We start from the raw sequence: 22,391 nt of genomic DNA, 5'->3' as shown, positions 1-22,391 counted from the left end.
GTCGTCCTTCCTCCTAAAAGTGCTCCCCAATACTGCTCGGAGTCTAAACATCTGCCTGCAAGTAAGGTCCACCAACTGCTGTAGATGTTCCTGAGACACCTCGAAATGTCTCACCAAAAGCGGGTCATGCAAATCCCTGAGTGTGGGCTCAAGGGTGGTGCAAGTGCTACCTCTGCAGAAGATCAGACTACCCCCAAGCCTGCATCCACCAACTTGCGTTCTAACCATATGCCACAGCTGGAAAGCCTCTCTCACAATGCATTGTGTCTCATCCAACTATCTCATATGAACCTTCTAGGTCCTGTTGCTTGCGATGAGAGCATCAAGAGATGATAGCCAAGTCCTTTGTGTTAGTGTGCAATGTTGGAGTGATAAATGGAAGCTCACGGTCGTCCCTGTGATCAACTCGCTTTACAAATCTATGTGCCAAACTCAATGATGTGCCTGACACCCTCGTCAAAAGATCTCTGGCGGAAACACTCCGACACCCTGTTGTGCATCAACATGCTTGGATGCACACAAGTATGTACCCCTACACTCCTCTGCATAGCATTGAACTCCGTGGCACGACTCCATGCACCCTTAGATACCAATGCTCAATGCCATGCCTCCATGTACCATAGGGCATCCCATATGTGCCCATGTATCCGCCACTTTGTTAGTGCACCCACCACGATGTGATCTACACCTCCTCATTTTCCTAGGTACACCCGAGCAGCCCAACTCCTCACATGTAATCACGAATAACGCTACCGTGTCGAACCTCAGTAGCTTCGGTGCCCAATATATCAATAAGAGAGCATTGTCTCCATATGATGCCTTGTCTAGTGGCCTGTCGATGCCACCTCCTCCTACCAACTCCTGCCAGAGTGGGTTAATCACCCTCTGATCCCATGCTCAATCAATATGCCAATATAACTCGTGATATCTACCTGCTCTCCTGTCAAACCATCTCGTCACTAGTGTTGATGTAGATCTAAAAATGTGTGTGCGTCCAATCATCAGACCCATCACATAGCGACTACTATCACCCACTGGCTCCACCATGTGATGGAGAATTCCACCTTGATCCCAACAATCTAGCCCTCGAGCCCCTCTAGAAATCCACAACCCCTGCTAAATTGTGGCCATGGATACATCTAACCTCCTAGCCAGCTCCACCAGATATCAACTCAATATCTCTCACCATCCAACCCCGAGAAAGGGATCGAATGCACGAACAACCATACTTAGAACAAGTCCTCCATCCTACACAACTCGTGTTGCCTCTTCTCGCTAGTTTGGCCAATCCATGTAATCTGCCTAGGTAACACAGTCTCTCTCTCACCAACATGCGGGGGCGACCAAACAATGTTGCAAGCCCCATCAATGTATGCTTGAAGGGGATTTTTGTCTGAAAGTACGATAACTCTGTTGGCTGCCAATGCACCTAACTGCTCCTCATCAATGGCTGACTCCAAGGATTGTTGCTCATCCTCCTCCACCATGGGCTCAACATGAGCCACTAATTTCCCCTCCACAGATAGCTCATCATGCATAACATCCTCAACAATCAGCGATAGGTAGCTATCATCTAGAAACTCTGTCACAACTTTGGATAAATTTGAGCCTGCCAGCGCTTCATCGTTGGACATGTCTCCGAGCACCTCACTAATTTGTTGTGGGCTACTATCACCTAAAAGCTCGGACATGGCCTTGGACACCTTGGCAATGGATACCTCCACAACGGACAACACCTAATCCCTGGGTGGTACCTCATCAACAGATGGCCCTTTGAGTGTATGCTCTACTCTCTCAACTAGGGTGTCAATTAGAGCTACTAAAGGGATCTCCAACAAGGGTGACTCTTGTGTCACACTGGACACATCGACATGCTCCTCACACTCTTGTGTGCCCACAAACTCATGCTCAACCTCCTCCTTAGGCTCCTGATATCTAAAGCCAAGTCGCCACTAGCAAAAGTGCCTCCTAGTCTCACCCTCTAAATGTCCCTGTCTTGCCTGCTCCTTTTGAGGAGATCTGGTGCACTGAGTCTGTCAAATTTCCCCACATGGTGTAGGTGGTTGCACCCCATAGCCTGTGCACCTATAGTGTCTCTACCATAAGGATGAGGATGGAACTGGTCTGAAACCTTCCTCAACTGGGCCAATCTCTCATCGTTCCAGCGGATTCCACCCTTAAATTCTTGCATACTAAATCTTCCTTGAGCCATGGGTTGTCTATGGTTTAACGGTCACTATGCATACATGCCCAAATCTTCCATGATCTAGTTGGCTACCCCATAGTTGGCCAAGATTATGGTTCTGATACCACTGTAATATTCCTAACAGAAATATTAAGTGAATAACAGAAACATGAACTATGACAACAACTATGAAATTCAACACATACACAGCAAATCAAACACGAGGAAATGCACCAAAACTCTAAGCCATTTTATTTATTTTTGAGCAAAATGGAGTACAAATGAGTATGAAAGAGGAACCTGGGCTTGCTACAGCAAGCAAAGCCAAACCCAGCTGATGATCAAGCTGCCCAAATGTTAGATGAGCTCCCCACCATGTTCTGCACTAGCCCAAAAATTTACTACCACTATTGCTATAAGTGCACTGAGATTTCAATTTTCGGCCCTCAAATCTACCGAAAAATTTTTGCAAAATTAAATGTAGGCTCTCCACACCAACTCCAAAAAACCCAAAAATATCTCGCAAACCCAAGTGGTGGAAATGGTCCCGAAGTGAACTGTGCTTCCCTCACCAAACCCACAAAAACTCGGAAGGGTTTGGCCTGAATCCACCAACCCGAAATTACCCAAAGTTGGTGCGTTCTCCTCCAACTACTGGCCCAACACCTAGTTTAGAAAGCTCTGCTAAATCCTTGCTCCAAAACTCCTCCACTGAGCTGGAAATTCCTGCAATATTTCTCCCAAAAGAGAAGTGAGAGTCCAACCTTCAAATCCCACTAGCTCTAAGTGATTTTGCTACTACAAACGGAGCCCAGAAAAATGACTGCACAGACCCTAGCAAGGAAAATTCATCCCACACTGAAGCAAGTACCTCCAGCCCTGAAAATCACTCCAGAGTTTTGTACCCCCTCGAGGAAATTTCCTATAAATCCCCGAAGGGAAATTCCCTGGGAATCTCCTCCCCCAAGCACCACGAATTAGCTTTTGCATCCATGTCAAAAGATGGAAAAATCGACCCAAGTGATAGCCTCCAATCAAGCCCAACAAATCACTATCCAAACTCTAGTCTAACCATACGTAATTCCATGCAAAAACCTAGAGCCTCTAACCCACGCTTGCTCACATAAAATGCTCCATGCAAATACCTCTACGCCCAAGAAATGCGATCTGCTGAGTAAACTCCTATAATTATGTCCAATGGAAACTCTGAATTGAGCTCCCCAAATTGCCTCACTAGGGAGACACTCGAACATCATCGAAATGAGGAAGGAATTCCCGCTCGGAAATCCCTTGTGCTTGTTAGTTTTTGTAGCATCGAATGTGTTCTAGCCACAAAATTTGGTGGAGAGACTAGAATACATGAGATCTCCAAAACCTAATAAATTCGTTTCTAGAAAATCCACCCAGAGATGGCTTAGTTAGATTATTCGCTGATTTTGTCTAAACTTAGGGAATATGGCTAATTAATCAGAATTAATTAAGTTAAGGTCAGAATTCTCTAGAAACTCACATGGATCGATCCAGAAATGATCTGAACCATCGATTAAGATTTAATCTTGGTCGTTGGGGTTCCAACAAAAAGATATAAGAAGGGCTTGATGTGGTGATAGAGAATGCACTAGAGTCACTTGGAGAATTCGATTTTCCAGAGTAGCAGTAGTCAGCTGTCAGAGAGTTCGAGCTTTAGTGAGGTAGCAGAGATAGTGAGGGGCAGGGACAGTGATTCGAGGAAGTTTTCCAGATCCGGAGAGGCAACAGCAAGAGGGTCGAGTTATTCTCAATGAAGCAGCATAGAGGACTGCACAGTTGCTTCAAAGAAGCAGTTCGGTTTGCTGGAAAGAAATTCATTCTCAATTCCAAAGGCCAGGTAGAGGGTCCATAGTGTCAGAGAGGCAATTTCCTCTGTAGAGACAGGTTGAATGACTTCATCAGAGGCAGGTTTGAGGCTTGACGTCATAGGGTCTATGCAAAGCAACACAAAGGGTCTAGGGGGCTGAGTTTTCTGAAGGAAGTTGTGCCTGGATTGCTTGTGGAAGAAGGGTAATTCCCTTAAAATAATTTTGCCTAGATTTTCTTCTTGTTTGGATTGTCAGTTGGGCATCCATAGATTGTACTCATATTTTTGCTATTGCATAATAATAAAAACCCTCACTATTGCACCGGTTTTCCCAAGTTGGGTTTTTTCAGGGATAATTATCCAAAAATAGCGGTGTCATTTTTATGTGTGTGCTAGTATTTTATCAGTTTGCAGCACTATTTATTTTCCGCAGTTTTACATTGTGAAGGTTGCAATGTGTTTATTTCGATGTTGTCGTAGCAATAAATTGAATAATAAATTTATCAGTTAGAAGAAATAACACCAGTTGTTGCAATAGGATTTCAATGGTAAAATTTTCACATGGTATCAAAGCATGAATGATCAGCCGAAAAGTTCAAAAGTGAAGATGGGAATTTCGCTATTCCAAAGGAGCAGCAGGCCGAAATTCATAGAGGCAGCGCAATGCTTAGACTGGCAGGTAGAATTGTTGGGCAGAAAAATTGATTTTCCATTGCAGGGGTGCAGAAAATTCAATTTGCACACGATAGTGATTCCAACAATCAAAGGAAGCAGCTACAGGTCAAATTTTCACTAAGCAAATTTATGGTTGGATGCAGAGGGTTTTGCTGCAGGTTGCAGATGCAAAATCCACACCGGGTGGAAGAGAGAAGCACACATAGCAGAGGGAAAATTTTCCTCAGGGAACTTCGAGTCTCCGAAGTTTGAATTTCCAATTGCAGCCTGGCAGTACCAGCTAGCAGAGTCATGCATTCTAGGAGAAAGTGAAAATAGTAGAGCAGCACCCAAGCACAAGGAAAGAGGAAGTTTTCGACAATTTCAAACATGGCCACTACAGGGCTTAGAGATTAGGATAGGTTGGATGGAGTTTCCAATTATCTCATCTGGAACGCTAGGATGTCCTTCCTTCTAGATGAATATGGCTTGAAAGCCTACACTGATAATGCAGCGGCAGTTCCTCAGGATGCAGACAAGCTCAAGGAATATAGGAAGGAGATGGCACGGGCGAAGCGGTTGATCCTGGATGGTGTCCGGGACCATATAGTCTCACATATAGCGGCCAAGGGAACGGCCAAAGAGATGTGGGATGCTCTCTCCATGCTATACCAGGGTACTTCCGAACAATGGAAGATGTTCCTAGAGGAGAAGTTGAGATGATTAGGATGCAAAAGGGGGAAGGCATAGATCCCTTCCTCACTAGGATTCCGGAGGTTCGAGATCAATTTTCAGTTGTTGGGGTAGCGCCTCAGCCTTCAGAACTAGTACGATTGGCACTCAATAGTGTCTCAGAGGATTGGCAGGTCTTCGTCCAAAGTATATTGGGAAAAGACACGCTACCAAGATGGGACAAAATGCGAACCAATTTGCAGCTGGAGGAATTGAGATGAGCTCTACTGAAGAGCTCTACCAATGGCAACAGTAGCAACGGACAGATGGTGGTGAAGGAGGAGAATGTGGCCCTTGCATTTAAGGGTCCCAGTCAGGGGAAAGGGGAGCAGAGAAAGAAGAAGAAGGATCTGTCTAAGGTCAAGTTCTTCAAGTGTGGTGAGTTTGGCCACTACAATACCTAGTGTCCTCTTAGAAAGAAGGACAGAGGAGAAACAGGACTAGGCAGCAGCAAATGTTGAGATAGATAGGCTATCCTCCAGGTTGGAGGAAGACCTCACTATGATAGCCCACATAGCTCCAGGAGTGAGGTTGGGTGGCTTGGAGTTGTAGCCCTAGAGAGCTACAGAGATTGGGCAAGGTCCTTGAGGAGTCCACCTCATGAATCATTACCTTGCTACTGGGGCCCACAGTATTCAGTAGCAAGATGGATCAGTGTCAAAGCTGCAATCAAAATTCCCGAGTGACAATTGAAGGACTAGTTGCAATCAGATGCTGGAGAGCGCAGTGCAGAATTGGCAGCAATGTAGAGTCAGCAACAACGCAGATTCTTCAGAGGCAGTACAGATGCTAATAGCAGTCAGGACTCGGGAGACAAATGCATCATACTGAACACAGTTGGTTCAGTATTTTGGATGCTTCTCAGTTGCAGTAGTTGAAGTTGCAGTTGCAGCAACAACCGATGAGAGGGAGTTGCAGTGTTGGCAGTAGTACAGCAGGGTCAGCAGCAGCACAGATGCAGCATCAAAGTTGCGCAGTGGTTGGTGGGCAGTTGCAGGTAGTCACAGTAGCCAAATATCAGCAGTGTGATAGGAGGTGATACAAAGACAAGGTGTTGTGGCAGGATGTGCAACACCAAAACACATTCCTCGCTAAGAGGGAGTGTTAGCTTTTGTAGCATCGAATGTGTTCTAGCCACGAAATTTGGTGGAGAGGCTAGAATACATGAGATCTCCAAAACTCAGAAATCGTTTCTGGAAATTCCATCTAGAGATGGCTTAATTAGATTTTTAGCCGATTTTTAAATATTTCGTAAGAAACTTAGGGAATATGGCTAATTACTCAAAATTAATTAAGTCAAGGTGAAAATTCTCTAGAAACTCACACGGATTGATCCAGAAATGACCTGAGCCATCGATTAAGATTTAATCTTGGTCGTTGGAGTCTCAATAGGAAGATATAAGAGGGGATCGATGTGGTGATGGAGAATGCACCAGAGTCACTTGGAGAATTCGACTTTCCAGAGTAGCAATAGTCAGTTGCCGAGAATTAGAGCTTGAGTGAGACAGCAGAGATAATAAGGGCAGGGACAATGATCTGAAGGAAGTTTTCTAGATCCAGAGAGGCAGCAGCAAGAGGACAGAGTTATTCTTAGTGAGGCGGTGTAGAGGACTGCACAATGGCTTCATAGAAGTAGTTCGATTTTCTAGAGAGAAATTCGTTCTCAATTCCAGAGGTTGGGCAGAGGGTCCAAAGTGTCAAAGAGGCGATTTCCCAGCAAAGACGAGCATAACGACTTCATCAAAGGTAGGTTGGAGGCTTGACAACATAGGGTTTGTGCAGAGCAGCGCAGAGGCCGATGTAGAGGGTCTAGGAAGGTGAGTTTTCTGCAGGAAGTTGTGTCGGGATTGCTTGTGGAAGAAGGCTAATTCCCTTAAAATAATTTTGCCCAGATTTTCTTGTTGTTTGGATTGCCAATTGGGCATCCATAGATTGTACTCAGATTTTCACTGCTGCATAATAATAAAAACCCTCACTGCTGCACTAGTTTTCCCAAGTTAGATTTTTCTGGGGACAGTTGTCCAAAAATAACGGTGTCATTTTATGTGTGTGTGCTAGTATTTTCTTAGTTTCCAATGCTATTTATTTTTCGTAGTTTTATTTGTGAAGGTTGTAGTGTGTTTATTTTGATGTTGCCATAGCAATAAACTGAATAATAAATTTTTCACTTAGAAGAAATAATACGAGTTGTTGTTGTTACCGCTCAAACTAGCAGGGAACCTAAGGGGAATCCCTAAAGCGAAAATGCTACGCCAAGGGCAACAAATGGAGTCTTAGCCCACTATCACCTCAGATAAGGCTCCCTTCTATTTATGGATTTTCATCGATGGGAGGAGATCTGGTATGTGTGGAGTCACTAATGAAGGATAAGTCAATGAATATGAGTGACCCGAACAACCCTTTCCCAGAATTTGTAGGATAAAGGTTGCTTTCTTTGTAAGCAAGGTACTAGGTAATCTAAGGAAAGGAAGAAACGATTTGAGGGTTAGGTTTATGGGATAAGACGTGCGAAGGAGATTCCCAATCCCTAAAATCCTTATTAGAATTGGTATCCCAGATGGTTCTTGAAGAATGGTCTTTCAAAGGAGTGGGACCACAGGGGGCCAAGTGGACCCAGTCTAGGTTATGAGGAAGGAATGTAGCAACCAATAATATTCTTACCCTAGACAAGGTGGAGAGAGGATCAAAGAAAATATAATTACTCGAAGATGTTGGTTTGACCTTGGGAAGTGCTAGCCTTGGGGATGGTAGAAAAAGTTTTTGTCATGAAGCTAGGGCTTCGCTTTTCTGTCAATTCCATCGTCGGAATGTTTTCAAATTTGGAGGGCTAGAGGAAAGGCCAGTGCAGGAGACCCTAGGAGATCAAATTTTTTCAGTGGCTAACATGTCGGGAAATTGATGCCCTAGGAACTCAAATGTGGCTAGACTTGGGAGAAGGTGAAAAGACAAGAGATTTGGTAACCACCCTTGGTAGATCAGTGCCTTAATCCTTGGGAGAATGGAGTCTATGTTGATTATGTGTAAGATTTCTTGGTTCCCAGTCAAGGAGGCCTCAAAATTACTTCACAAACCCTTTAGGTCAAGTGAAAGCAATCTTACAACTTTTATACTTCAAATGCATAAGAGGAATGACTTATCAAGGTTAGATTTTACCCCTACGAGGTTTCGCTCACACAACATGGCCCATACATGGAGAAAATGCTATAATAGAGACAATCCCACAATATTAAGCAATAATTTGCATGCAGCAATTAGCCCTAAAACAACGAAAATCCCAATCCAACGTATATGACAAAAGTAACAAGAATAACATCAAAATTTTGTATTTACATGCAGTAGAGTATATCCAACCATTCACAAATGACAATGGAGAATCTCCAAGAGAAGATAGACCAATAACCATACATCAAAATTCATCCATAAATGCTCCAATTCATCCTCCAGAAAAAAGTGCGAAATTCTCTAAAGAAGAGAGAGATCCAATCCAAAATGATGATGAGAAATGATCTCACCTTACTTGTATTTATACACATCTTAGGAGTTCGAATTAGCCTCCTTGGCCTACATAAGCCCTCAAAATAAAATAATGTGCTAATAATACAACTTTTGGTGACAAGCCCACCAAACTAGCTCATAAATGAAAAAGTGAGCCTCTCAAGAGGTCAAATAATAATCTCATGCATGTTGTAGGGCCCTCTAAGAGGCCTAATGAGGTCCATGGGGGCCACAATGAAGAATAGGACCCTCAAAAGCAGTGGACAAGGGGTTGACCCCTTCTAATAACCTATGGTGCTCCAAATGACACGTGGGGGCACACAGGTGTCCTCACGGGTCTCCAAACAAATCAAAGATGTTGTAGATCATCTACAAGGGCTAGGATGATGGTGTAGGTGATCCTCATCATGCAAGTTTTGGATCATTTGCCAAGTGTATGGTGTAGATATGGGGCCAGCTGGGCATGATGGATCAGGTGCATCCTCCTCGTCCAATAAGTGAACCACGAGCAATCTCTGAATGGCTGTGGGGATCCATGGAGTGAAATTTGCTATTGTGGAGGCCCATGGCTCTCAACGTTCACCCTACATGTGCCAATGTAGCCCTCTAGAGGATTAGGACCTCGTATAGCGAGACCAAACCCAAACGGAAACCATCTGCAATCCGGCATAAGATCTAATGTGTCCCCTAGCCTTCCAATACAAGTCATTAAAGAAATCGAGTAAATGAGCTTACCTAATCATGGACCACAGGTGGGGACTTCATAATGGTCTTCCCTTCCATAATGGGCTTTGGGATGTGCTAATGTCTCCAAAACTCCAAATGGGGTTAACCAAATGCCCCATTAGGTGGTTTCTGCTTCTAAAGGGGATTATATAGTAAAGGTACATCCTTCAAAGGTGGTGGCATGTAGCAGATAGGTGAATGAAGTATGGAATGAGAAGGGGCAACCCTGGGTCACATGCTAGGGTACAAGGGTAGCTGATAAGAGAGAAGCCCACACTTGGGTTTATAATGTATAGGAGGGAGAAATCGTGGTACATGAGGTGCCCCGACCTTGATTTTCCACCCTTCTTTTATGCCTTTGTTTTTTTATGATTTTCTTTGATTGACTGCTCAGGGCTCAAGGGGTTAGAGCATGATGTGTAAGATATAGCAGTGGAATACCCCTTTTAAGGTGGGGCAATTCATCGCTCACTAGTTGTTGGGACAATCATGGGTTCCTACATGATGAAGATGGCTCATAGAACCTGTCGGAACCAGGGTGATGGCCATGATGATGGGGTCAAGCTCATGTATTGGCTTTTGCCCACGTGCTAAATGTTTTTGTCCCGACCATCTTTTGCATTTTATGTTACTTTTCTTGTTAAATGTGGCCATATATGCTTTTAACTTTCTTTTCAGTTGCATCCTAAGTCACCAAGTTCATGTTCGTGTTCGAGTTCGGCGACCTTGAAATTTGAATAAAGTTCGCCAACTAAAATTTTGCCGATAAAGTTTGACTTCAAATTAGACATATAGAAATTCAAAAAAAAAATTGTATATATATAAAAAAATCAATTTAAAGTCAAATTCAAAGTCCATAATGCACATTACAAAGACATAAGATTATTGCTCAAACATTTAAATCATTTCCACATAATTTTATAAACCATGAAAGCAAGTGCCAAATTCCAATAAAGAACCAACTTCCATACATAGTAAATAAGGTGAGAAATTCATCATAGACATTGGCACCCATATCAAATTCAACAAAACCATGGGCCATATCAGATTTCATATATTGAAAAACAATCTGATAAAAAAGTATTCAAAATATATAAACTCGAAAGTTTAAAGTAGCTTGGTAGTTTTAGAAAATTGTTTATGCAAAAAGTAAACTAGAAATCTAAAACAGGAACAGAAGTTTTATTCTTGATGTTCTTGTGGCCCACTTGTTATATCAAAAAGTTCTATATCATCAAGAGCAGAAGGAGTTGTGAATCCGCAAGATGCTTCAGCATCAAATCCATCAGTCAATTCCCTGTCAATGTTACTGTCAATGTACAAATCAGCTTCATCCATTGATGCATTTGGATCATGATCGATCCACGGAGTAGAGGAATTGGATGACTCTTTAGCCACATTTTTCAATGCCAACTGCAAGTTACTACGAACATAAACAAGATCTTCTAATCTTCCAGATAACAATCTATTTATTTTCTTGGAATGAATGTGGTCAAAGGAACTCCAATTCCTTTCACATGCTGATGCACTTGATCCTTGGCTTAAGATAAGAATTGCAAAATTTTGCAATTCTGGTGCCTGTGAACCATAAAATTCCCACCATACTGTTGGATCACTTCTGCTCCTATCATACTTTGTTGATTGTGTTCCAAATAACCCTTCTTCTAACCTGTATGCCCTCAAATGACTTCTGCCCAAACCTGCAATTTCTGGATCTGGATTTAGCTTCTCAATAGCCTGGATAAGTCCATTCATGACTTCTTCATCCCTATGTCTTGGTAACCCAAACAATCTAGGGTCCAAATAGCATGTTGTTGCATGTAATGAACTATGCATCATCTTCCATCTTTGATCAATTAAATCCCATATCTCCTGGTAATCAGCTTCCACATTATTAAAAGCAGTTGCAATGGTCTCTTTGCAACGATCAATGCTTTCATAAAAAAAACCCATACAAGGTTTGTCACCATCAACCATGTGGAGCACATTAACAATTGGACCACATATTTTTAAAACCTTGTTTGCATTTTCCCAAAAGCCATTATTGAGCACTATTTGTTGAACATTTTTCCCCTTAGTTTCTTTTGAAAGGGTAGATCTCTCCCACTCAGTGTTGCAAAAAACAACTCTTAGGCTCGCTTTTTCCTCAACAACTCTTTTCGGAGTGATATAAAAAGTGACAAACCTTATATCACAAGGCCTCAACAACTCTTTTGATGCATTCTTCCTGTATATGCTCAAAGTGAGACGATGGTTGATGATGAAGTTTGCAATTGTTTTGGCTCTTCAGATTGTCTCATTGACCCAAGGAAATTTGGCTAAGTCATGCAACATTAAATCCAAGTAGTGAGCTGCACAAGGGGTCCAATAAATGTGATTATACTTTTCCATAATCAGCTTCCCTGCACCAACACAATTTGATGCATTATCTGTAATAACATGGACAACATTTTCCTCCCCAACCTCTTGAATCACTTCATCCAAAAATAAATTCTGATGTCTTCACTCGATCCATTACATTTACTGCCTTCAAGAAAAGTACCCCTTGAGGACTATAAACAAGCACATTGATCAATGGGCGATGACACAAATCTGATCAACCATCACTCAAAATTGTGCATCCTGTAAGCTTCCAAGACTCTTTAATCTGAGCCAACTTTCCTGTCACTGTCGTTTGTTTTCTTTAGCAAAGTTGTCCTTAAAGCTTTAGATTCGGGAGGAACATAGCCCTTCCCAAAATCAATGGTCTTTTTAATTACATTTTTAAAATATGGACTCCTCGCCACATTAAAGGGAATTGAACATGCATAAAGAATTCTGCAACAGCATCATCAACTTCTTGTTTCTCAATAGGTTTCCAAAATTGATTTAACGTTTTGGTTCCCCCTATTTTTACTTGAGTAAAACTTGATCCACCAATGTTTGAGATTGAATTAATGGTGTTGGAGGAAGACATGGCAATCTCCCTCTCAATTCGCTACCTCTTATTTACCCTTTTCTCCTTTTGCATCTTTGCAGTGAAATGGTCTTTCTCCACTGTGGCTTTTTGTTCATCAGAGATCTTAGTGCAGCCTTCAACACCACCTCCACTTCCATTGCTAATACCGAGAAGGTGATCCACTGCTCTAGTTAAAGTGCCAGTGAAATCATGTCCACACAGCTGACATGAAAGATTATTCCCATCTTTTTTGACAAAATTCCAAGCTACAACAGTTGATTTTGGGGGTGCCATTGAAATTTGAAGGTTCTGAACCTCTGATTGTTGAAGACTGAGGTGAAGGCTTGAAGCCTGAAATGTCTGCAATTTTTTTTCAATTTACATTTTAATTAGTTTTATTTTTTGCAGAATGAAATTATGAAAATTTGAAACTATAATTTATAAAAAAAAAAAATTATCAGTTCAAAATTCAGCCTGAGCCTCTTTAAATACTGATAAATTGTATTTAATTTTAACTGATAAAAACTAGTAAATTTTATTGCACTGATAAGAAAAAGGTGTATTTAAATTTTTGACTTACCTGGAGGCTAGAACTTGGAAGCTGGAGTCTGGACAGTGCACTGTGCGGCTCGCTGGAGGGCCAAGGCTGCTTGAGGTCTTACTTGAAGGCTCACTGTTCTCAGGAGTCAGGCTCTGTAAGGACTTAGAAGGCTCACTGCTCTCAGGCTCTGTCAACTTTTAAGGGCAAAGTCCAAGTTGCAACCTATACATGAGAACTTAAGTCCTTTAATGAAAACTGTGTGATCCTCATCCAAGTGGACCTCAATTTTGGCAAGACATATTATAAATTTATAACTTAATCTTTTATTTCTTAGTTACTGTATCGATATCAGTGATCACGTCCAATAGGAGATGAATTGAATAATGCAAAAACAAACAAACAAAAAATTTACAGCCAAAAAAAACAACAATACACAGCCTACAGGAGTTTGAAAGTGTGCACTGTGCAGTACCCTTGATCACTCACTGGTCAACGTTTTGGCAAGAGGGCGAGTATTCACACGAGGACGAGTTCTGGTTAGCATTGTCAACCTTCAGGACATTGCCACAACCTTCAAACCACGGTCCATAGCCTGAGATGAGGTCGATGCTAAGACTCAGTGTCTAACGGTGTCTTACAATTTGTGGATTCGAGCTCGAATTCAAACACTAATCTGAGCGATGTAGCAGCCAGCTTTGAATTGGAATGTTAGCGAAGGGATTGGCAACTTCTAGGTCACGGCCAAAACTTAGAAGTTTTTAATCCGCTGAGACTAAGCTGAAGCCTGAGAGTCGAGACCTGTGTATGAGATGAGCTCAAGCCTCACGCTGCTGAGAGTCGAGGTTAGTGGTATTGGTCGCCGCCGGCCGGTCGCTGCAAAGTTTAATGAAATGGAAACCTAACTTCTAACCCACGAGCCGCGGCAAACAATGAAACCAAAACAAAACCACGGGCCCACATTCATGTTTCATTTCTACTTTTTTAACACTGCAAAATCGAATTTCAAAATGAATCTGAATGATTTTCAACGATTTCCAACAATTAAATTCGCCTTTAAATTCGAATTCGTTTCAAGTTCGAGTTCGGCATTTCGTTCGATGAACTTGAATGAATAAATTCGAATTCATTTAAAGTTCGGCGAATTTCAAATTTTTCCATTCAAATTCGCCGAATCTGGTGACTTAGGCTGCATCAACCTTCGGGCTTCATTCCAGGCCATGACCCAAGGTGTGGGCAAGGGGAAGGGGCAAGCTAACCCTATGTGGACCCAATGTAGGGATGTGAACCCAGGTGGGAAATATGATGAATGGGGCAATAATGGATGGAAAGAGGGTAATATAAGCGGATAAGGGAGCAAGACCACACAACCAAAATCAGGGTTTCCCGTGAAATACCATCCCTAGAACGAAATAGTCAATAAAAGAGATCCCATGGTATTAGAATCCAAGGTTAATTCCTAAAAGGGATCTAGGGGATAGAATCGAGACAGAATCACAGACATAGCCCATTCTTTCTGTCGAATCCCCCCATTAATCCATGCCCAGAAGTGTCCATGATAAGAAAACTATAATACTCAATTTCAAAATGACAAGGCATACCTTTAGATTTGGGAGGCCCACCTTCAAACATACGATCATGGCAGATAGGCGAGGGACCACATGGCTGGCTCAGGTGGCAAAGAAAAGGCACAATGAGCTAGTTGGTGGCTGCAAAGGGCCACTGTCTACCGGCTGAGGATCATCTTGGAGAAAAATTTTCTCCTAGGGATATTACCCACAAAATGGTGGTAACAGCTACAACAGGATTTCAATGGTGAAATTTTCAAAGTGCTAAACAACACGGGTTTTGGCTTAGTAGCTCAGGAGAACTAGAGTTGAATTGTAAAATGACAAAAGACGCCCAAAAGTGAGGCCCCCAAGATCTATTTATCATTTGTTGGTCTCTGTTCTCCTTGTGGTCCCCACTCTCTCTCTCTCTCTCTCTCTCTCTCTCGTAATTCGCACTTCCTTCTCTTTTCGCTCTCCTCCAAGAGTGCAAGTTCCCTCCTTAGGTCGAATTTTTCTTTCTTGTGGCCTCCACATTCCACTAGAGCTGCAATTTCCCTTTTTCCTCCTAAGTCCCAATGCCAAAATTGCATCCTCTCCCAAAACTCGTATCTAATGCTGAAAATCAAAATTGGGGATATTACATCCTGGGGTTTCCAAAGTCACTAGAGACTTTACCAAGATCCATGGAACTTAGGAGATGTGGGAACATATAGATGTGGGAAATATTGATCTGTGAATTACAAGGAAAAATGAAATAAAGAGCCGAAATTAGTAGAAATTTGCACTTTACAATTCAAACTACCCCACAGTAGAAGTTTGGACTTATGGCCATAGTCCCACAGCCTAAGGAGCTCAATGAATATTATAGGTAGGAATAAAATCTTGAAGGAGACTAAAATGGAAAAGCTCATGGGAAGCCCTAATCATAAGACTGATACCAATTGATGCAATTATAATTCCAGCAATTCCTATTATATTCACACACAAGAACTCATAACAAAGAAAGTATGCAATTATGAGAAGAGTAATGTTGGAACTGTACACATGCTGTACATTAATTTTATTATTATATAGAGTACAAAACTGTGCAGAGAATGATCAAAGATTACCAAATCTCTAATAAAATACAACGAAGTGGGTCAGTGATCAATAGATAAAGTCACCCAAGGATAAAGATAAAATACAATATAGAAAGTAAAAATATAATACATGTTCATTAGATTAAGTCTCATAAATGGTTGCCCTGTTCAGTAAGATAGCAGTTTTGATTCTCTGTAGAAAGACCATAACCGGACAATACACCACAAACCTCTGCATCAAGAATGTTTGGATGAATTTTGGACTGCAAACTTATATCATATTCGACAGAGACAGAAGATTCTTTAGTCATTCATAGAATATTCACTAATGGGCACCAAAATGAAAGGGCACATAGCCTTTCACTCATGGATAGATGAGCTGTGAGCATATGCAGATGCTCACTAGTTTTGGGGAGATGATTACATCAAACGGGGTTTAGGTTTTTCTTATAATAATCTCCACACTCTTGTCTACAGATATCTATCATGGTAATCAAGATTTTCTTGGGTCCTTTACAACTTCCCAATATACGGTTCCTTTTCCATAGTCAAGGGTTAAAATTCTCAAATAAGTTCAATCTGTTCAAACAAATCTGTTCAACAACTTCTCTTGAATTCTGAGTTTAAAGAATAACTGCAAAGAGCAAATTTGTGTGCTCAAAGCAGAAGACTGAAAGATGTGATAGCAATTTAAATTTTACAATAGCACCTGCCATGTAAATCTCAGCCTGGACAGTTTTAGCGATTGATTACCATTAGCTAACCTCTGGATATTGGGCATAACTAAAAATCAGTACGTGACCTGAATACATAAGATAAAAAATAATTGAACAGTTTCAGAGGGTTCACATTGAGCAACATTTTGCTGCAAGGTAATGTATCCTATGTCAATTAAAATTATCAGAACCATGCAGAGAACCATAAAATATTTCATGAAAAAATAACATATTATAAAATCATGAGGATAGTGAAATAAGTAATGCTGCAATATACATTGTAACTCACTAGTACACACCCATACTGTCCACTGAAGACAAAATGCAAGATGTGGTATTTATTTCACTAAGCTACACATACTCTTATTGACTGCTACTCAAAGAAATAGGGCACCATAAAATAGTGGTCTCTGAAATCAAAGAAATAACACACCTGCAAAGCGAAAAAATCTTCTGTAAACAAGTCAAGGAGAACCTGCTGCAATGTGCAGGTAAAAGCCCAACACTCTCGATGGGCAAACTGGATGTACGAGCTGCACACCGATCTAGAGTAGAAACTAATCTTTGAAAAACCTGCATGTAGATCCACCATTGAATGTCCATACTTCATTATGGAAAGAAACACAAGAGGGGAGGAACAACATATTATGAAAAGAAGTCGACCATAACATTTCAAAATTATAAAACAGTGTCCAATGTCTTATTTACATAAAACTAATCAAATGAATGCTCACCTCCACAGGAGCATCTATAGATGAATTCAGCACCCTGTTGCACAAAACCTCTAGAACATTTGCTTCAAGAGATTCATCAGCTTTTAGGATTGCAGGTGACAGAATTTCAGAAGGAAAAGCACGCCCACAAGAACCCAAAAGAAATGTTTCATAGGTATCTGCAACTTCTTTCCAGAAGCGGGACCTTCCAGGTCCACTACTGGGTAAATCAACCTTAGAGCCAAAGGATTGTAAATTTGACTGCAAACTGGTAATGTCATCTACCAAGATATGATTGAAAGCCTCCACAGCAGTCCTCCACAGTGAACCATCAGGAATATCTCTCCTTGTAGCCATGCACCTTAACAACAAAGAAAATGTCTCAAACCAATTACCCAACCTCTGTAGGTAAGTTTACAATAAATTTGACCATTGAAAATGACAATCTTAGTCAACAAGGCACCCACAATTTCATAAATTACAATTTTGATAATACTAATAATGCATCAATCTCTAACTTATGATAATTTTATTAATGTCCATAAATAACCAAGGAATAGGTCAATGACACTATAGAGTATTAGTGGTCAAAAGAAAATTTTATTAATGTCCACAAAGCAACAGGGAGCATATTAATGGGACTAGAAAACAATGTGCGCAAGAGACTGTTGGAGTGCCTTGAGGCCCTATCTCAAGTTTCAACATCCAAACTAAATATAAGTGGAGGCAAAGATTGAAGGGGAAGCATCCATGTCTCCATCTATCACTCAGAAGAGCTTGATGAAAAGCCCAAGGATGTCATCTAAAGGGTACCCAAGCTAAGATGCCTTGGTTGTGTGACCCTGGGCAGAGCTTTTGAACAAGGTGGCCTATGCCTTATGCCATCTAAGGCCGATGGAGTACATCCTGTGGCAAAGTTTAGTTGTTCAATCTAACGCAAGGGGCAATTCTCTATCATAAGAAGGTCATGCTCTAAGGCCATGTAGAGGCACCACATATGCCATTTGTTGCCGCCTAAATCGACACCTAGGAATATTATAGAGAAAATCTCTAACTCCACTTGGTGTGGCCATGGGGGCAAGTCTTGAGTTGAGGCTGTCACTCAATTCTTAACTCCTTCGTCTAGGCTTACTCCTAGTCGAAGTCAATGGGGGTGGACCCTACAAAATATCTAAGGCTCAACAAATTGATTTAATGAGTTAAGTTCTAGGAATTTAAATAACATAATCAAGGTACAATCCAACTATGTAAACCAACATAAGAACTTAAGACATAACCAATGATTTCATAAACATCCACAAGTATAAATATTGCAAGATAAGCATAATAGACCAATGCCAAATGATAAGTATTTGTAAGCAAATGATCCAAGTGCAAAAGATAAACTTGGAAAGAAGAACTTGAAAAGTAAATTTGCTTAAGAAATAGATACCCCACAAGATAAAATACCTAGGAAATATAAGCATGCATAATAATGAAAATACTTGAAAATGCAAAGACTTAGAATCAAGATGTTCAATAAATAATATATGCTTACTTGAAAAAAAATGGCAATTGCCTCATGATAGATGAACTTTAAAAAACCACAATTGCGAGATGGATGTAGAAATTGCTCTTCGTTATTTTTAGCTTAAGTTAGATGGTGAGTTCAAATATCTAAACCAAGTTTCAAATGAACTTGCTCCCCAAACCTTATCCTCGTCAAGGCCCCAATCTCAGAATAAGGAAGCAATAGAGGAACAAGGATCCCTAAGTTGCTACTTCAACCAACCAATGTTGGAGGTAAATTTATTATTGCAAAAAATTGACAAATTGCTCTCTAATCTAGAGTTGCGGGGGAGAGCTCCCCCCGCCTTGCTCCCACTCCCAATCCGCGCTCCGGGTAGGAGTGGCTCAGGAGCGGGTCGGGAACGCGCTCCCAATAAAAAATTTGCACTCCCGAGCGTTAAATTTTCGCTCTAGGAGCGATTCGATCGACACCGGGAGCAATCCGGGCGGAAAAAAAAGCCGCGGACGCGAAAAAAATCCAATTTAAAAAAAAATATATGTTTTAAAAACTCAATGGGGCAAACAAAAATTTCATTATCACTTGAATGAGAGCAAGAGCAAAGGAGCGAGGAGAAGCGAGGAGCAAGTGTCGAGGAGCAAGAAGCAAGCCTGCAAAGAGGTAAGTAACTTAGTAATTTAGTTAGTTTAATTTAGTTAGGTAGTAATTTAGCTAGTTTAATTTAGTTTATTAACTATATTTAGTAAAAAAATCATGAATCTAAATTAAATTAATAAATTAATAATCTTAAATTAAATTAATTAGATTAAATTACAAAATCAAATTAAATTATATTTGCAGATTCAAAAGCCTACAAAATACACAACACATAGATAACGGATACTCAAACAAATAGAAAAAAAAAAGACCAAAGAGAAAGGAATAGAGAAAACCAAGAAGGATGATGAAAACATGACGATCAAAACTAACAACAACACAAACACCCAGAAGAAATAGGCAACAAGCCAGAGGAGAGGGGGTGGAACCACTAAATTTCATTCCCACATGCAACAATGATTACACAGGTTCATACACCTGTGCAAAAAAACACTTCTGCAAGAAAGGCCATGGGATGGAGACAAACAAATAGGAATCAAAACTTGACCAATGGTGTCAGCAGCGGGTAGAGCCAAATACATAAGGGAAGAGGAGGAAGCCCAATACAAATCAAAAAAATCAAGGGGTTTCTTTGAACCAAGCTCACAATCACAAGCACAAAGAACTCCTTCAGCATCCTCCCAAGGCAATGGATATGGAGGCACAGGGTCATCAGCTTTAAGGCATAGAACCATATCAAATTTCCTTGATGAGGGGTGTAAGAATGATGTGGATTCAAAGGTTTACAGGTTTCTCTATGCATGTGGGATACCATTCAATGTTCTTCGCTCACCTTATTGGCACGAAATGGTTTCTGCCATAAATGATGCCCCTAAAGGATACAAGAGCCCTGGGTATGACAAGGCAAGAACCATTGGACTTGATCATGAAAAAGCAAAAATATCACATTCTTTGAATAGAATGACAAGTTCTTGGACTGACCATGGGGTGTCCATTGTATCTGATGGATGGACAAATGTAAAAGGCAAGCCATTGATAAGTGTTCTTGTTGTGTCTGTTAGTGGTGCCATCTTTCTAACTGCACATGATTACTCAGACAAGTTCAGGACCGCCATAACCACTGCAGAAGCATTACTTGAAACAATTGACCGTGTTGGGCCATACAATGTCATCCAAGTTATCACTGATAATGATCCTAATTGTAAGGAAGCGGGAGCAATTATTGAGGATACATACCCCAACATATTTTGGGCTGGATGTTTGGTTCACACTTTGAACCTTCTGATGCATGATGTTGTCAAGAACAAAAATGCACAATACAAATGGATTGGTGATTTATACAAGAAAGGCAAACAAATGATAAAATTTATGACAAATCATAGCAATACCCATGGCCTTTTCCATAGTCACTCGAGATTGGAGTTGTTGAAGATTGCAAAGACCAAATTTGGTAGCTATTACCTCACCTTCAAGCACCTTTTGAAGGTAAGAGAGTCATTAGCTAGCATGGTATCAAGCCCACATTGGCAAGTATTAAAGGAAAGGGCTACAAATGTAGCTGACAGGCGAGGTTTTGAACTAGTGGAGGAGGCCGCTCTGGATGGTCAGTTTTGGACAAGTGTGAGGCAAGTATTGGATTTCACCAAGCCCATTTATCACATGATTCGGTTTGCAGATACAGACAAACTAGTGATTGGCAAGGTGTATGAGCAGATGAATACCATGTTGGGGCAAATAAAAGATATTGTTCATAACAGAGATCCCGAGTTGTACAAACTAATTCATGATTGTGTGTGTGAACGGTGGAATAGACTTAATCTTCCACTACATTGCTTGGCGTATATCCTTACGCCAAAATACTACTCTACATCTTGGTTGGGCCAACCTGCACCAGGGGGTGGGATCAGGACCAAACCCCATTTAGATGCAGAGGTAACTAGTGGATATTTGCAAGCATTAGAAAACTTGATACCTAACAGGGAGGAATGTGTAGCTGTGTGCCTTGAAATAGGCAAATACTTCAGTGGCACTGGTTTGTTTGGTACCTTCCATGCAATGGAAGACAGAGACAGATTTGATGCTCTCACATGGTGGGAAACATATGGCGGCCATGGACTTTTGCCAAAATTGGCCAAAAAAGTTCTATCACAGGTTGTGAATACTTCTTCTGCAGAGAGGTGTTGGAGCACCTACAGCTTCATACACAATGTTAAAAGAAACAGACTCAATGAAAACCGAGCAGAAAGCTTGGTTTATGTGCACTACAACTTGAGGTTGTTCAGTCATTACTGTGATCGGGCTTATGAGGATCCCACATATAAAATTTGGGACAATCACCCAGAGGATGACAATTTGGAGGATGGTATAGTGCATCTTGAAGAACTGGAAGAGGAACTTATAAGGGATGAAGATGACGCAGCTACAGCTGCAGCAGCCATGCCACCTCCACCTCCACCATCCAGTAGCAGTGCTCGAGGTCTGAGTCTTGTTCCTTTGCTGTCGCCACCTCCATCTACATCCTCGCGTGGAGGGCATGTGCCTTCTAGTTCTAGTCGTTGGTCTATGCGGGAGACTCCTAGAAGACCACCACGACCTACTTATACTCCTGGAGACTCTCGTGGCAAGGGCCACATGTAGATTTACAGTTTACTTGTCTTTTCTAGTTTCTATTAGTTTTCATAATTGTTGAGTTTTGAGTCCTTGACTCTTGACTCTTAACTCTTTCATATCATAATGATATTTTTTGTAAACAATATATGACTATGACAATGAAAATTTGAAGTTTGAAGTTGGCAATTATAACTCATTGGTAATGATTGTGAATTATGAGTATGATGCTTCGTGAAAGATTAAAGTTGTTTCATTTCATTTCATTATTCATGTTTCATTTTATAACATTTCATTTCATGTTAACAGTTAGAAGTTAGGACTTAGAAATATCTAAGATATTACTTCTTGTAATGGTTAAACTTAGCTTACAAGTACAACTTTGGTGATCAATGATGATAAATGTTATATATTGAATTTTCAATTTTGAAAGCTTGAAGTTGAAACTTTAAGATTGAATTTGATGAATCATGATTCACGAGACTCAATATGTTGCAGTTGTAATATGTATTTTACT

The 22,391-nt window shown here is 40.9% G+C and overlaps 1 protein-coding gene across 2 annotated transcripts in view; it reads right to left on the bottom strand.

Moving 5' to 3' along the window:
- The window catches only part of LOC149205703 (uncharacterized), a 392,500-nt gene that overhangs the window by 19,866 nt on the left and 350,243 nt on the right, over positions 1–22,391 (bottom strand). For both annotated transcript variants that reach the window (XM_089395141.1, XM_089395142.1), the window contains exons 36-37: positions 17,185–17,524; positions 16,884–17,023 (exon numbers count right to left, since the gene is read on the bottom strand). In XM_089395141.1, the coding sequence (XP_089251267.1) occupies positions 16,884–17,023; positions 17,185–17,524 (480 nt within the window). The remainder of the gene's footprint in view (positions 1–16,883; positions 17,024–17,184; positions 17,525–22,391) is intronic.

This window comes from Pinus tabuliformis, chromosome 1_2 (genome assembly GCF_031772625.1).
Source record: "Pinus tabuliformis cultivar Carrire ecotype Pingquan chromosome 1_2, CPIR1, whole genome shotgun sequence".
Lineage (NCBI taxonomy): Eukaryota > Viridiplantae > Streptophyta > Pinopsida > Pinales > Pinaceae > Pinus > Pinus tabuliformis.
The sequence above is the reverse complement of the archived record's forward strand: the minus strand, read 5'-3'. Positions and strand labels throughout refer to the sequence as shown.